General features: G+C 42.9%; 1 protein-coding gene across 1 annotated transcript in view; it reads right to left on the bottom strand.

The window, feature by feature from the left end:
• Positions 1–10,541: 10,541 nt before the first annotated feature.
• Positions 10,542–14,167, bottom strand: part of LOC120863468 (glycine dehydrogenase (decarboxylating), mitochondrial) — an 80,837-nt gene continuing 77,211 nt past the window's right edge. The window contains exons 23-25 of the mRNA XM_040239749.1: positions 13,192–13,364; positions 11,722–11,802; positions 10,542–11,221 (exon numbers count right to left, since the gene is read on the bottom strand). Coding sequence (XP_040095683.1) covers positions 11,078–11,221; positions 11,722–11,802; positions 13,192–13,364 — 398 coding nt within the window. The 3' untranslated portion in view covers positions 10,542–11,077. The remainder of the gene's footprint in view (positions 11,222–11,721; positions 11,803–13,191; positions 13,365–14,167) is intronic.

Below are 14,167 nucleotides of genomic sequence, written 5' to 3'. Positions count from 1 at the left end.
TGTGACTATGGTTTTCATTCTGTCTGCCCTCTGATGGAGAAGGATAAGAGGCTTATCAGTTCAGTTCAGTCGGTCAGTCGAGTCCCACTTTTTGCAACCCCATGGACTGCATGCAGCATGCCAGGTCTCCTTGTCCAAACTCCTGGAGTTTACTCAAACTCCTGTCCATTGAGTCGGTGATGCCATCCAACCATCTCATCCTCTGTCATCCCCTTCTCCTGTCTTCAATCTTTCCCAGCATCAGGGTCTTTTCCAATGAGTCAGTTCTTCACATCAGGTGACCAAAGTATTGGAGTTTCAGCTTCATCATCAATGAATGATGATGAATCAGCTTCATCAGCTTCATCCTTCCAATGAATATTCAAGGCTGATTTCCTTTAGGATGTACTATTTGGATCTCCTTGATGTCCAAGGGACTCTCAAGAGTCTTCTCCAACACCACAGTTCAAAAGCATCAATTCTTCAGCTCTCAGCTTTCTTTATAGTCCAACTCTCACCATACATGACTACTGGAAAAAACCATAGCTTTGACTAGACATACCTTTGTTGATAAAGTAATGTCTCTGCTTTTTAATATGCTGTCTAGGTTGGTCATAACTTTCCTTCCAAGGAGCAAGCGTCTTTTAATTTCATGGCTGCAGTCACCATCTGCAGTTATTTTGGAGCCCCAAAACATAAAGTCTGTCACTGTTTCCATTATTTCCCCGTCTATTTGCCATGAAGTGATGGGACCAGATGCCATGATTTTCTGAATGATTTTCTGAATATTGAGTTTTAAGTCAACTTTTTCACTCTCCTCTTTGACTTTCATCAAGAGTCTCATTAGTCCTTCGCTTCCTGCCATAAGAGTGGTGTCACCTGTATATCTGAGGTTGTTGATATTTCTCCCGGCAGTCTTGACTCCAGCATGTGCTTCCTCCAGCATGGCATTTCACATGATGTACTCTGCATATAAGTTAAATAAGCAGGGGACAATATACAGCCTTGATGTACTCCTTTCCGAATTTGGAACCAGTCTTGTTCCATGTCCAGTTCTAACTGCTGCTCCCTGACCTGCATACATATGAGGCTAATGGAAGCTTCCTGATGGGAGAGACTGAGGGGAAACTGGGTCTTGTTCTGATGGGTGAGGCCATGCTCAGTAAATCTTTAATCCAATCTATTGATGGGCTGGGCTGTTTTCACTCAATGTTACTTGACCTGAGGCCACGCTATGGTGGAGGTAATGAAGATTACCTCCTTCAAAAGGTCCCACTCTCACTGCTGCACAGAGTGCCCCCAAATCTGCAGGCCACTGCCAACCCTCACCTCGGCCGGAGACTCCTGGACACTCATGGGCTGGTCTGGGCCAGTCTCTTGTGGGGTCACTGCTCCTTTCTCCTGGGTCCTGGTGCACCCAAGGTTTTGTTTGTGCCCTCCCAAGAGTCTGTTTCCCAATCTTGTGTAAGTTCTGGCTGCTCTATCATGGGGTTAATGGCGACCTCCTCCAAGAGGGCTTATGCCATACCCACCAAGAAGCCTTTCAAAAACAGGTTTTCATCTACTCAGAAAACAAAACAGGTTTAGCAATAAAAAGGAACTCTTGAGAGGAAGCTCACATTTGTTAAGCATTTATGTGTCAGACTTTATGAGTGATACTGAAACTTCACAGCAACCCAACAAAGAAGACTTCTCTTTTATTGCAAAGAAACTGGCTCAGGAAATGGAAGGAAAGTAACATCTATGCTATGTTCTATGCCTGTTGGGGTTTGTTTTGGAAGATTGTTTTGATGTGGAGCATTTTTAAGGTCTTTTTTGAATTTGTTAACAATACTGTTTCTGTTTTGTGTGTTTTTTTTAAATGTTTTGGTTTTTTGGCCCTGAGGTATTTCGTATCTTAGTTCCCCAACCGGGGATTGCACTTGCAGTCCCTGCATTGGAAGGCGAACTCTCAACCAATGGACTGCCATGGAAGTTCCTGTTTGTTTTCAAAGTATGAAAAAGTATGAAACTAGCATATATACAAGCTATCTAGTATTGATCATTAGGATCATTCTTAAGATTTTAAATAAAATACCATAAACAAAAACATACTTTAATCAATCACCTTGCCCATTCCCCTCCCTAAGAAATTATGAGTTCAGTGTTGCCTTTTCTGTTTATTTTTATACTTAGGTATTCATAAACAAATATAGTATTTCAGATGTTGAAATCTGAGACTTTATTTCATTGGACTTTATGCTTTGGGATAGTCTTAATAAACTTAGTATCTCTATGTTTATTATCCTGGCATGTATATTCCTGTCATTGCAGTTGTTGTTATGGAGGATGCAGGAATGAATCTTCTCTTTCCTCCTTGATCTTACATTTAAAGCAGATTTTATCTTCCCCCTGACCCCCCAACACAAACCACCATGACCAAAAGGTAATGTTTCTATCATTTTGTGATCATCCTTAATCTTTCAATGTACCTACACGTGAGAGCATATATTTATAAAATGGTCACTAGCTCAATTTTTTCCTGAATAAAACAAGTATATTTTTATTTCCCTTCAAATTATCTTTTGACCTATTTTCCATGTTAATGTTTAATATTTGTTATAACTTATTTTTAAAACTTGTTATTTTAAATATGACTTACTAATTTACTTGATAAGTTTTGTCTATTTACTCACTGTTTCTTGTTCAATACTTCAAGATGTTTTTGTGCCAGACTTTTCAGTGAAAGTCTATGAACAGTAAGTTTTCTCTTTGTGGGTTGAAAGTGTCTTTTTTCCACACTGATTTTAGAAAGGTAAATTGTCTGGGTTTAGAATTGTAGGTTCCCAGTTATCTTTCTGTCACATTCTGTAGGTATTCCATTGTGTTCTGACATCTTTTATTGCTGAAAAAAGTTGGATGTCATTTTGATTATTTCTTTGAAGGATGTATGTTTTTCTCTCTAATAACTTCTGAGTTTCACTAAAATCTGTCTAGGTGTGGATTAATCTCTATTTGCTTCGCTTGGGATTCATTGTATTCCTTTAAATTGAAAATGCATTTCTGGAATTTGTAATTTTTCCTTTAAAAATAATTGCTCCTCCCATTTTTTTCTGTCTCCTTCTCAGCCTCCTAGAAGTTTGCAGCAGTCTACCCGCCATACCTTAATATCTCTTACATCTTCTATCTCTTTACCCACTCTGTGCTACCCAGTCTGGTAATTTCCTTAGATCTTCCAATTCATTGAATTTTCTGAGTCTAGATCGTGACTGTAGCCATGAAATTAAAAGATGCTTACTCCTTGGAAGAAAAGTTATGACCAACCTAGATAGCATATTGAAAAGCAGAGACATTACTTTGCCAACAAAGGTCCGTCTAGTCAAGGCTATGGTTTTTCCAGTAGTCATGTATGGATGTGAGAGTTGGACTGTGAAGAAGGCTGAGCGCTGAAGAATTGATGCTTTTGAACTGTGGTGTTGGAGAAGACTCTTGAGAGTCCCTTAGACTGCAAGGAGATCCAACCAGTCCATTCTGAAGATCAGCCCTGGGATTTCTTTGGAAGGAATGATGCTAAAGCTGAAACTCCAGTACTTCGCCACCTCACGCGAAGAGTTGACTCATTGGAAAAGACTCTGATGCTGGGAGGGATTGGGGGCAGGAGGAGAAGGGGACGACAGAGGATGGCATCACCGACTCGATGGATGTGAGTCTGAGTGAACTCTGGGAGTTGGTGATGGACAGGGAGGCCTGGTGTGCTGCGATTCATGGGGTCACAAAGAGTCAGACACGACTGAGCAACTGAACTGAACTGAACTGAGTCCACTGTTTAACTGAACCAGTTCTTAATTTTGTTGAATGGGATTCTTTCACAATGCAGCTAGTATGAATTTGACTTCTGTGTTCACAGGCAGCAAACATTCTTGTTAGTGACTTTGTTTCCACCCATGGCCTGGGAGGGAAAGCTTGTTTTCCTGCTGTGACCCTGAACTAAAGATACCAAGTTTTCAGTCCTCCTACTGGGACAGAACTTTCCTCATTCTAAGCATACCCCATCTCTACTTCTCACTACCCATCATCCTTGCAGCCTCAACTCCTAGCATCTCTCTTCCCTGGCATCTTTGGACGCCAGTGCCTGAGACACACCCCGCTGCCTCCCTTGGCCTTGCAGTGTCCGGTCCTTCGGGTTCCCTCTCCGTTTCTGCCACCTGGAGGTTTCCTCTTCTTCCTTGAACCTTTTTTTTTTTTTTAATGGGGAGAAGAGAAGGATTTCACTGGCATATCCATGTCTTTGGAGCAGGGATAGCAACTATTCCCGTGTGTGTTCATTCTGTGTCCAAAAAGAATTGAGTACCATTCGTAGTTTTCATTCCAACTTCCTACTCACACACACCCTGTGAGGCGAATGGCATCATCTCCACTTTACTGGAGATGAGAGTTATTCACCCTTAGTCACTGAAGGTAGTCAGGAGCAGACTTAGCATTGAAACTCATTGCTCTGGTACTTAATCACTACTTTCTCTGCTTCACTGTATTGATTATTAACTCCAGTATTTTTATATTACATCCTTTTGCTCTTTGAAAACCAGATTTGAATACTAATTTAAAGAGAACCTGTGTGTAACCTGACTGAATTTCATCTGAAAATGTCTGAATGGTTGTGGCATGGCACTTGTTTCTTTTTAGAGGCTCTTCTCATTTTCCTATAAAAACCTTGGACTTCATTCCTAAATGCAACTAGTTTCTGGAAAATAATGAAGTTGTGTCAGGATGGTACTGAGGCTGCTTAACTTTCACCCTCTTGTCTTCAAACTGCCTACTGCTCCTCAGGAGAATTAGACCCCAGTCTGACAGCACTTCTGTGAATGGCAGGCACTGTCCCAGGCTAAAGGCAGTCTTTCTACAAAAATACAGAAATAGTGCTGACTCTCCCCTGCTCCCCCCCACAACATGGCTAGCACCACACCGTATACTCACTCCTTTGCTATTTGCGAGTTTATTTAACAGCCTACCCAACTGTCTCCTTCCATGGAAAGTATTTTCTTCATTGTCTTTTGGAATGCATTTGAAGCCACTTCTCTTAACCAATAAAAACATCTAGTTCTTCTATTTTAGGGAACTTTAATATTCTTATGTAGTTCACGTTGGATAAAATGTCTTGAATGCAAGCAAGTTATCTTTTTCCACTCTTTATGCCAGACTTTTAAGAAAGAATCTGTTTGTATCTAATTCTGCTTTGGCTGCTTCCTACTGCAGTGAGTAGCAATTTGGATCAAGTTCCCAGTGGCAGCACTGTTGGGGGAAATTCTGCATTTTTGGGGAATGACTGACATCACTCCTGGTGCTGTTGGATTCCACCCTGTTTTCTGGGAATTTATGACTGTGGCTCTAACTTAAAACACTTAAATCTTCTGAATCTCACCAAGGTTTTTGTTTTGTTTTTGTTTTTTTTCCAATGCCCCTCAGACATCGTTTTGTAGGAAGTTGCAGATGTCATACTCTCAACTATATAAAAGCTTTTACTAGTGAGGTTAAAGTACAATGCAATAAGTGGATCAAAAGCACACTAAAACTCTTGCATTGGTTCTGAAAATCTAGACCTCTATAAGAGATCCAGACCCACAGACAGCCATGCTACTAAGTCACTTCAGTCGTGTCCGACTGTGCGACCCCATAGACGGCAGCCCACCAGGCTCCCCTGTCCCTGGGATTCTCCAGGCAAGAACACTGGAGTTGGTTGCCATTTCCTTTTCCAGTGCATGAGAGTGCAAAGTGAAAGTGAAGTCGCTCAGTCGTGTCCAACTCTTAGCTACCCCATGGACTGTAGCCCACCAGGTTCCTCCATCCCTGGGATTTTCCAGGCAAGAGTACTGGAGTGGGGTGCCATCACCTTCTCCAACAGACAGCCATGGAGGTCCATTAAAAAAAATGATGTGTAGTTGATTTTTTTTCAGCCTTCCATTATTCATTGATTCCCTTGAATTTGGAAGAAGTTGCAGGTACTCTCCAACCTGCATTTTAGAACTTAATTTGTAAAAGAATGATGGCCATAACCTGTAACTTAATGTAAGTAAAAAATGAAATCTCTTGATGAATTTTATAAATATTTCCTGTAGGAACAATGATACAGAGGAAAGAGGTAGATTTCCCGGCTAGCCTTCAAAGGCCTCTTAAGTCATAGTTAAGCAGCACTGCTTTTACAGAAATGGTATCTTAGTAACCCTTCCCAGTTCCAGGCACCAGAGACTGCCCCCTCCCCCGGATTGAAAATATGTTCCAAAACTTTGAGACAGGTCATCTGAAAACAGGGATTATAGCTTGTTTAATATCAGGGACTTATTCCCCATTCCCAGGGAGTTGTTCATGAGAGGTGGGGAAGAGACCTGGGAAAACCTCCAGAAGAACAACGTGTACAAGGGCTCTGAAGTTAGTTGGCCAGGTAAAGCCACAGCTGGGAGGCCCTTCTGAATGCGGAGGACTAGGAGATCAAGTAGTCAGTGACGCAAGTGGTGAGAATCACAGCTGAACAGAATGAGGCAGCAGTAGGAGAGCATCACTCAGCCACACAGGTGCAGCAGGGGCCCTGTCTCCTGTGGCCACAACCAGCCCCTCGGGCCCCCTGGGAAGTTGCCACTAGCTCTGTCCTCAGGGCTTTGCCACTCTCTGGACTCTTGTTTTCAATTTCACAGATATTCTAACCCTAAGATAGTCACTCCTCTGTTGCCCACTTCCTTACCTCTGTCCTCAGGTTTGGCTCTTACTTGTTTTCCTCAGTTCAGAAATCTTGCTGCCTGGTTGGCTTCTAAGAAAGACCTCTTGCTCTTCCTCTTCTCTCAGGGCCCTCCTTCCCACACACATTTCCCTCCTAACCATGGGGTCCTCCCTCTACCCTTTTTATCGAAGGGCCTCCCCACTCTACTGTGTCTGGGCCCTCCCAGCCTTTCTCATCCCGGGAACGCAGACCCCAGGTCTCTTCTGCCACCTCCGAGTGCCACCTGCCCCTCATTACTGTGGCTTTCCTCTTCCTCTGCTTCTGGTCAGCCTGCCTCCCTCCCAAGTTTAGGCCTCCTCCTGCCTCCATCCCTTCCTTTTCTGATACTCTGCTCTCAAGTCAGCTTTTTAACCGTCCGCCTGCCCATTCTCTAGATTCCCCCTCCCTAATTTGAGGAGTCCTGCCTGCCTGCCTGCTTGGGCCTAGTGCTCATGCTCTCGACTCCCTTCTCAGCCTGGAGCACTTTTACCCACCTCCCCTACCCCGTCATCTGACCTTTCTTTCCTGTCAATCTTTCACCTGTCTTGTCACTGAGCTAATGACGATCTTTCCTCTTCCGCATCTGAATCCTTCCTGTCCCCATCATAGGCCCTTACCACCTCCTCCCCCGTTTTCTATTTCTAACCTGCATCTTTCCCTCATTTTCATTTCTCTCTCCCCACTTCCCTAGTTACAAATCCTTCTCTCCCTTCCTGACCTAAGGACCAAGCCCCATCCCTCACCCCCATACCTTTTCTCCTTTTCCCTCAAAGCCCTCCATCCTGAGCCAGGACCCCTTTTTTTCCTCTCTGGACCCCATTTTCATCCCCTGTGATCTTGACTGTAGGCTCAAATCCCTCCTCCCCATTCTTGATTTCAGAAATACTTCAACCCCAGCCTTTATTCCTCATCTTCTTTCTTCCTACCCTATTTCCCAGGGATTCTTTAAACCCTTTACATATGAGACTGAAAATAGCCAAATGCTTAAAGATGGAAAATACAGATACTAATATCTTCAAACATGCTTCTCCCTCTTCCTGAACACCCCCGACCCCACTTCCCCACATCTAGTCATGGCTGGTTTCATTTTGTTCAGATTTTAGGCTGAAAGTCACCTTGTAAGAGAATCCTTCCTTCCCTGGCCATCCAATATAAAGGAGTCCCAAACTCCTAGCCACGTACCATACTGGTTTTTGTTTTCTAAAGAATATTTAACCCTGTGAAATCTTTGTGTTTGTCCATCTAGAATTGATGCCCCATGAAAGAGGCCTTAACTTTCTTGTTCATCTTGTGTTATCTGTTCATCGACATGGTGAGTGTGTCCATGCTTGGTCCTGTCCAACTCTTTGTGACCCTATGGACTGTAGAGGCTGGGAGGGGACTGCCCACCAGGTTCCTCTGTCTGGATTTCCCAGGCAAGAGTACTGGGATGGGTTGCCATTTGCCTTCTCCAGGGGAGATCTTCCAGATCCAGGAATCGAACCCCTGTCTCCTGCATTGCAGGCGGATTCTTGACTGCTGAGCCACCAGGGAAGCCATTTAGAATGGTACCTGGTACGTGAGTCAGTCTGCTGAATAAGTGATTTCTGAGTGCCAGACACTATGTCAAGTGCTCACTTTGTCTTGTTTAATCTTTCCAACAAGGCTAACTGAGGTAAGTACTTTTATTACTGCTATTTTATACCTTAAATAACTGAAATGCAGAAATGATAAGTGAATTTGTCTGTTTTCTGAAAACAGTTGGTTTATCTGAGAATTTAATTCAATCTGTATGAAGTCACAACTCATGTTCCTTCTGCTTTTCTGATGGTCCAGAGGAAAGGGGCTGTTAGGAAAGGAAAGGAAGGTGGATCTGAATGCAAGGTAGGTCAAATTGGAGTTGCACTCCTGGGCTGGGTCAAGGAGTATAGAGTGTAGAGTATAGGACACCAGAAAAGTTTAGATTGAGGATATAAGAGCTAACATTTAAGAGCACTTACTTTGTGCCAGACACTTCCAAACAATATATTCTCTGCCACCTATGAGTGGTAGGTAATAGCATTCCACAGATTAGGAGTCTGAAGTTCAGAGGTGCAGAAGTTCAGAGGTGCAGATTATCCTTTTGAGGCCATACAGGTAGGATGTGGGGGAGCCAGGATATGAATGACCCCAGGCAGTCTGACTACAGGGCAGGTACTCTGGTTGCTGTCCTGTGCTATGTTTACAAAAGGCGTGTGCTCCGTGTTGGACACCAGCTCCTGCTTCCTGGATTCTTGTCTCTGGACGTTCTGCATACTGGCCTAACTGCCGTCACACTCCTGCCTCCAGCCTCTCTCCTCCTGCTCTCCACAGAAGGAGTGACGGATGATGACGCTCCCCTAGCACTGGGGAAACCCCACTTTTTCTCGCCTCCTTTACCTGGGATCAGCGTGCGGCAGCGATTGTGGGTGAGTGTATCTGCTGGACAGACTTGAGCTTTTCTCCAGTGGGGTGTCCCCAGACTTAGATTGGTAAAGCACTGGGGTAAGAAACGATCTAAAACCACAGCTGTTTGTTGAACACATACTGTGTGGAAAGCCCTAGCCCAGCACTGGGAATCCAGTGATGAATAAGACGTGATCCCCACTCTCAGAGAATTTAGTGAGGCAGGTAAAAACCAAGTAAACAGAATAATTGTTAACTGTGCAGACTGTAGGATAACAGACTGAGTGCCAAACTAGAAAATAACAGCCCATTTCAGAGATGTGTGGGAGACCTGAAGAGTTGCCGAAACATGAAGAACAGGAGCCAGCAAAGCAAGGTGGTGGGACAAGTGTCCCAGGTGGAGGACGCCACACAAGCAGAGACGCAGGTGAACACATGAGCACTGAAGACGAACAGTTTACTTCAACTCTCTGAATCGCCTGCTTTTGCCCTGAACATACTCCAGGGAATACAGACTGAGAAGGACTCAGATCTTTACTATTTAATTATTACGTAAGAAAGGAACCATGGATCCCATCACTTCTCTACTGCTTTGGCCAGAATGAAGAGTTCTACAGACCTTTTAAGTGTGAGATTAAGTAGACCACTTGCAGAGCATTCAGTAGAGTGCTCAGACCTTTTGTCCAGATCACTGTCATAACAGGTCAAATAACAGTTGTTTGAGTAATAAGGAACCAAGTAATCAGGATTAAAGCAGATACTGAGTAACAATTGGAGAAGAACATCCGAAGCATTTGCTATTTCCATGGGAAAGTTATTTGTGACAGGCATGCGAGTTGCCTACCTGAAACTCCTTCTCTTCTTCAATTAGCAAACTTCTGATTTTCTTAGGGGTAGTAAAATGCCCAGGTGAAAGACTGCCTCATATCCCCTTGAAGCTCAGAGTGGCAACTTGAACCAAGCCTGGCCAGTAAAAGCACAGAAGTTATTGGGTGGAATCTCTGGACAAACATTCCAGAAGAAGCCAACTTGGATAGATTCTGTCTTTTGTTTCTCTTCCTTTTCCCTGCATAGAATTGGGTATCTGATGCCCGGGTACTCAGCAGCCATCCTAGGACCATGAGGATGAAGACTGTATGCAAAGGGGGCAGAATAGTAAGACTGAAGACTAGCTCTTGACTTACTACCTCTGGACTTACTGTTAATTATTATTTCATTAAACTGCTGTGGTTGTTTTTCAGGTATATGCAGCCAAAAACAATTTTAACAGGGCTGAAGTGGCAATCACTGTTAAGACATACAAACGGGTTCTTTAGCCAAAGACACAACTGATAATGTAACAGTTCTACTGGGCTGGATATTCTCATTACCCTGCAAACCCCTCTGAACCTAGGATATGAGGGAATTAATGATGAAAATTGGATCAAAAAGGCATTCTTCAAATTGCAATGCTTTTATTAGAATATTAATTGCAGACTTAAAAGCTACACATATGGAAAAATGAAAACACTCAGAAATGCTATTACAGATTGAGTAAATTAGTAGGAGGAAAAAGATTTCTTCAATGTATACAAAATGTAAACATTTGCCCTGGGGTTTCCCACAGATGGCACAGTCCACAAGGACTTATTTGGAATAAAAATATCTATTGGATCTCCAGTATAGCCTCTATAACATCTTCAAACTTGCTACATTGAAGTTAAAGTTACCAGCACACTCTGAATCTTCTATGCAAAAAAATTAAATGGTCCCAATCAAGGCAACTGCTATGTGTGAAAGCAGAGACACCGAAGCAAATCAGTCTTCCAGCGATGAGCTTCCACCCACTGTGCTACTGTATTTACATTTACCTTGAGAGAATATACACAGTATATAAAACCCCTACTTGAGTCTGTGGTGGAAAATGAAATATCTCATGAGATGCTCCAAAGCACATCAAGTCAGTCACTTGAACTTAGGGAGAGAACACTAAGAAGAGGCCCTCTTCTGTTCAGAAAATGGGGACTCATAAACATCCATGGGTGGGCAGGTACAAACCAGGTGCTGATCTCCATAGATGTCATCAATCCGGGAGATGGTTGGCCAGAATTTGTTCTCTGGTTTCACAAAGGGCTGCAGGGGACAAAAGACAAATGACTTGAGATATCCTGAGAAGTTTCTTGGAGGGGTGGGGCTGGGGTGGGGAGGAGACTGCAATGCTACTCCCACAACCTGAGATATCGCTGGCCCAGCAAGTACTCAAAAAGTATAAGAAGCTAAAATCCAGCCTCCTTCGTTACCATCCCTCCAAATCTCCCACCCCTGCTCCACCAGCCTGCAGAGCACCTTCACATAATTAAAAAGGATGATGGCAGAAAACACTGACCCACTAGACAGACTTTTATTTGGTCTTCCTGCATTGTGCGCCCTGAGGATTTCCAGGCCTGTGGTTGGCACTCTGACCTCAGAACTTGGAAAGCCAATTCCTGTGTTGTGTTTTTCTGCAAAGGTAGCCTACATATGGTCACTATAGTGAGGAGATGGCAAGAGCGGAGCCCTCGGACTGGGTGATGGCCCCTCATAGCACGTGAACCTGGACCAGCTGGCACGTCCAGCTTCAGAGGAGAACTTACAAGTGGGAATGCTGCCACCTCTCTGGAATACGGCCGATCCCAGTGGGAGGATGTGACGCAGGTCAAGGAGTGTGGAGACATCTGAGACAGAGACAATGGACAGGAGAAGGGTCAGAGCAGAAGCCCGCCTTCCCCTCTGCTCATCATGTCTGCCAGTGAGCTGATGAAAGCCCACGGATGGAGGGTGGTGGTTTTATTTCAGTTTGTGGGGAAGGAAATTTTGGTAGGAAAATGTTTATTGTGAAGTATTTTGAATATCAGAAAGTTACAATAACATAATAGCACATTTACCACCCAACATGAATCAACATTTTGTCATGTTTGCTTAAGCTTTTAAAATAAGAAACATTACAGATACGGTTGACCATGCCAGCCTATCCCCTCTCCATCTTACTGCTGGTCCTCTTCACCAGTGCCAGCCACTATCTTGAATTTGGTTGTCATGATTCTCATATTTTTATACTATTACTGTATATGTTAATAAACTGCATAGAGCTTAGTTTGGTACACTTTTAAACCTTATAGTATCCTGTGTGTGTTTTATCCTCCACTTGCTTTTGTATCTCAGTATTATATTTTTTAGACATCTATTGCCAGTTTTTAAAAAAATTGTCTAAATCCTGAAAGAATCATCAGTATCCAGAGAAAAAATGATAAGAGCAAATTATATTCTATTCCTCCGCTATCCTATGAGACTCACAGGGGACCAGCCTTTCCCCGCCAGTCATTGGCCCCAGTGCTCCACCTTCACGGGGCGGCTCTGGAATGTGTCTGAGCTCCTCTGTACATCTCAGACTGCTTCTCTGGCTTGGAGCCGTAACGACACAATCACAGCCTTTGCAGTATTTTCAGTTCACGATCCCTCAGCTTAACAGTGGCTGGACCTAATACAGAACTCTTAGGGCTCTGACCAGATATAAAAGGAACATAGTTTTGAAGAGAGGAAGCAATGTTTAACAATTTTTTCTCCAGTGTAGGCCATAAACATGGTAAAACATTCAGGCCAAGTGCCAGTCTGGTTGTTCTAAGAGGTAACTATTCCAATATGAGAATATCTTTATCCAGAGTATAAAAGGTAAATAATCTCAGTAGAGAGCATCAAACAGAGATATGGAATGGTAAGACTTCTATAACTATAAAGCCCATCAGTCTCTGCTCCCTCCTTTGACAGCCAACTGGGTCCTTGTGGGGTGAACAGCACCAAAGAGATATATAAAACCAACAAGTGACCACCAAATAGATATTTAAAATTAGAACATATCAGAAATAACCACATTATACTTGAGTAACCACTGCTGTGTTGATTCAAGATTTAAACTTTCAGGTAATGAATTTATCCTCTCAGAAGAACAGTCTTATTCTAGGCAAGGATATCATCTTCCAGTAGAGTTCAGAGGTTGCCAGCACCCCAGCCAGACACTGCTTTCTGCTCTCTGGGATATTTTAGATAAAGTACCGGTGCCTGTGTACCTTCAGTGGGTTGACCCTGGGGTCGATGCGGCCCTCCTCAATGTCGGCAATTTCCTGTCGGATGCTGATCATGGCATCGCAGAATCTGTCCAGCTCTGCCTTGTCTTCCGACTCGGTGGGCTCAATCATGAGAGTGCCTGCCACCGGCCAGGACATGGTGGGGGCATGAAATCCTGCCAAGGAGATGGGTGAATTTGTGTCACTAACTTTGACCTCCCCAGTTTGGAAGAGTTTGCTATCGTATGTGTCTAGGGATTCACTTCAGCACTGTTGATGAAAGAAAAGCTTAGGAAATAACGTGACATCCAACAGCAGAGGAGCGGGTAGGCAAATCTTCCTGGGTATCCATACAATAGATGTGCAACCATCCCATGTATTTAAAGTTATATTGGTTAATAGCTCTGAACATTTACCCAATTTAAGTGAAAAGGGCAGGCTACATAATGATATTGTCTTGTTTTAAAAATGACAGTATATTATATATGCATATATATACACACACATTTATATGTGTGTAGATATACATACTTTATATATATGTGTATATTTTGAGGGAAGCTGTTTCAAAGAAGAATAAATACTAAAATTTTAACAGGATTATTGGCATAAAATGAGACTAGGGTTTTTATTTTACCTTGTGTTTTAGAATCTTTTTATAATGTTCATGTATTGCTTGCAATTAAGAGAAATTAAAATATAGCCCACCAAAAGCTAAATAATGAGGTAACAAGCATTAAGGACCCTGATGTGAGTGTTACTGTCCTTATTTTACAGATGAGGAAACAGTCTTGGCCAGGATGTATAAAGTCTTTGTCTTTACACTGAATATAGGCTGAAGGTATTTCCATGTTTCCAAAAGTTTTCACATATGAAGATGAATTTACAAAATATGATTGAGAGAGAGATTTCCTGGACAAAAGCCAAAAAGAACTTTTTCGCAATTCTTACAATTTTTCCTGTGAAACTTTAAAAGATG

The sequence above is a fragment of the Oryx dammah genome, unplaced genomic scaffold (assembly GCF_014754425.2).
Source record: "Oryx dammah isolate SB20612 unplaced genomic scaffold, SCBI_Odam_1.1 HiC_scaffold_1, whole genome shotgun sequence".
NCBI lineage: Eukaryota > Metazoa > Chordata > Mammalia > Artiodactyla > Bovidae > Oryx > Oryx dammah.
Note: the sequence above shows the minus strand (reverse complement) of the source record. Positions and strands in the feature narration are given on the sequence as shown.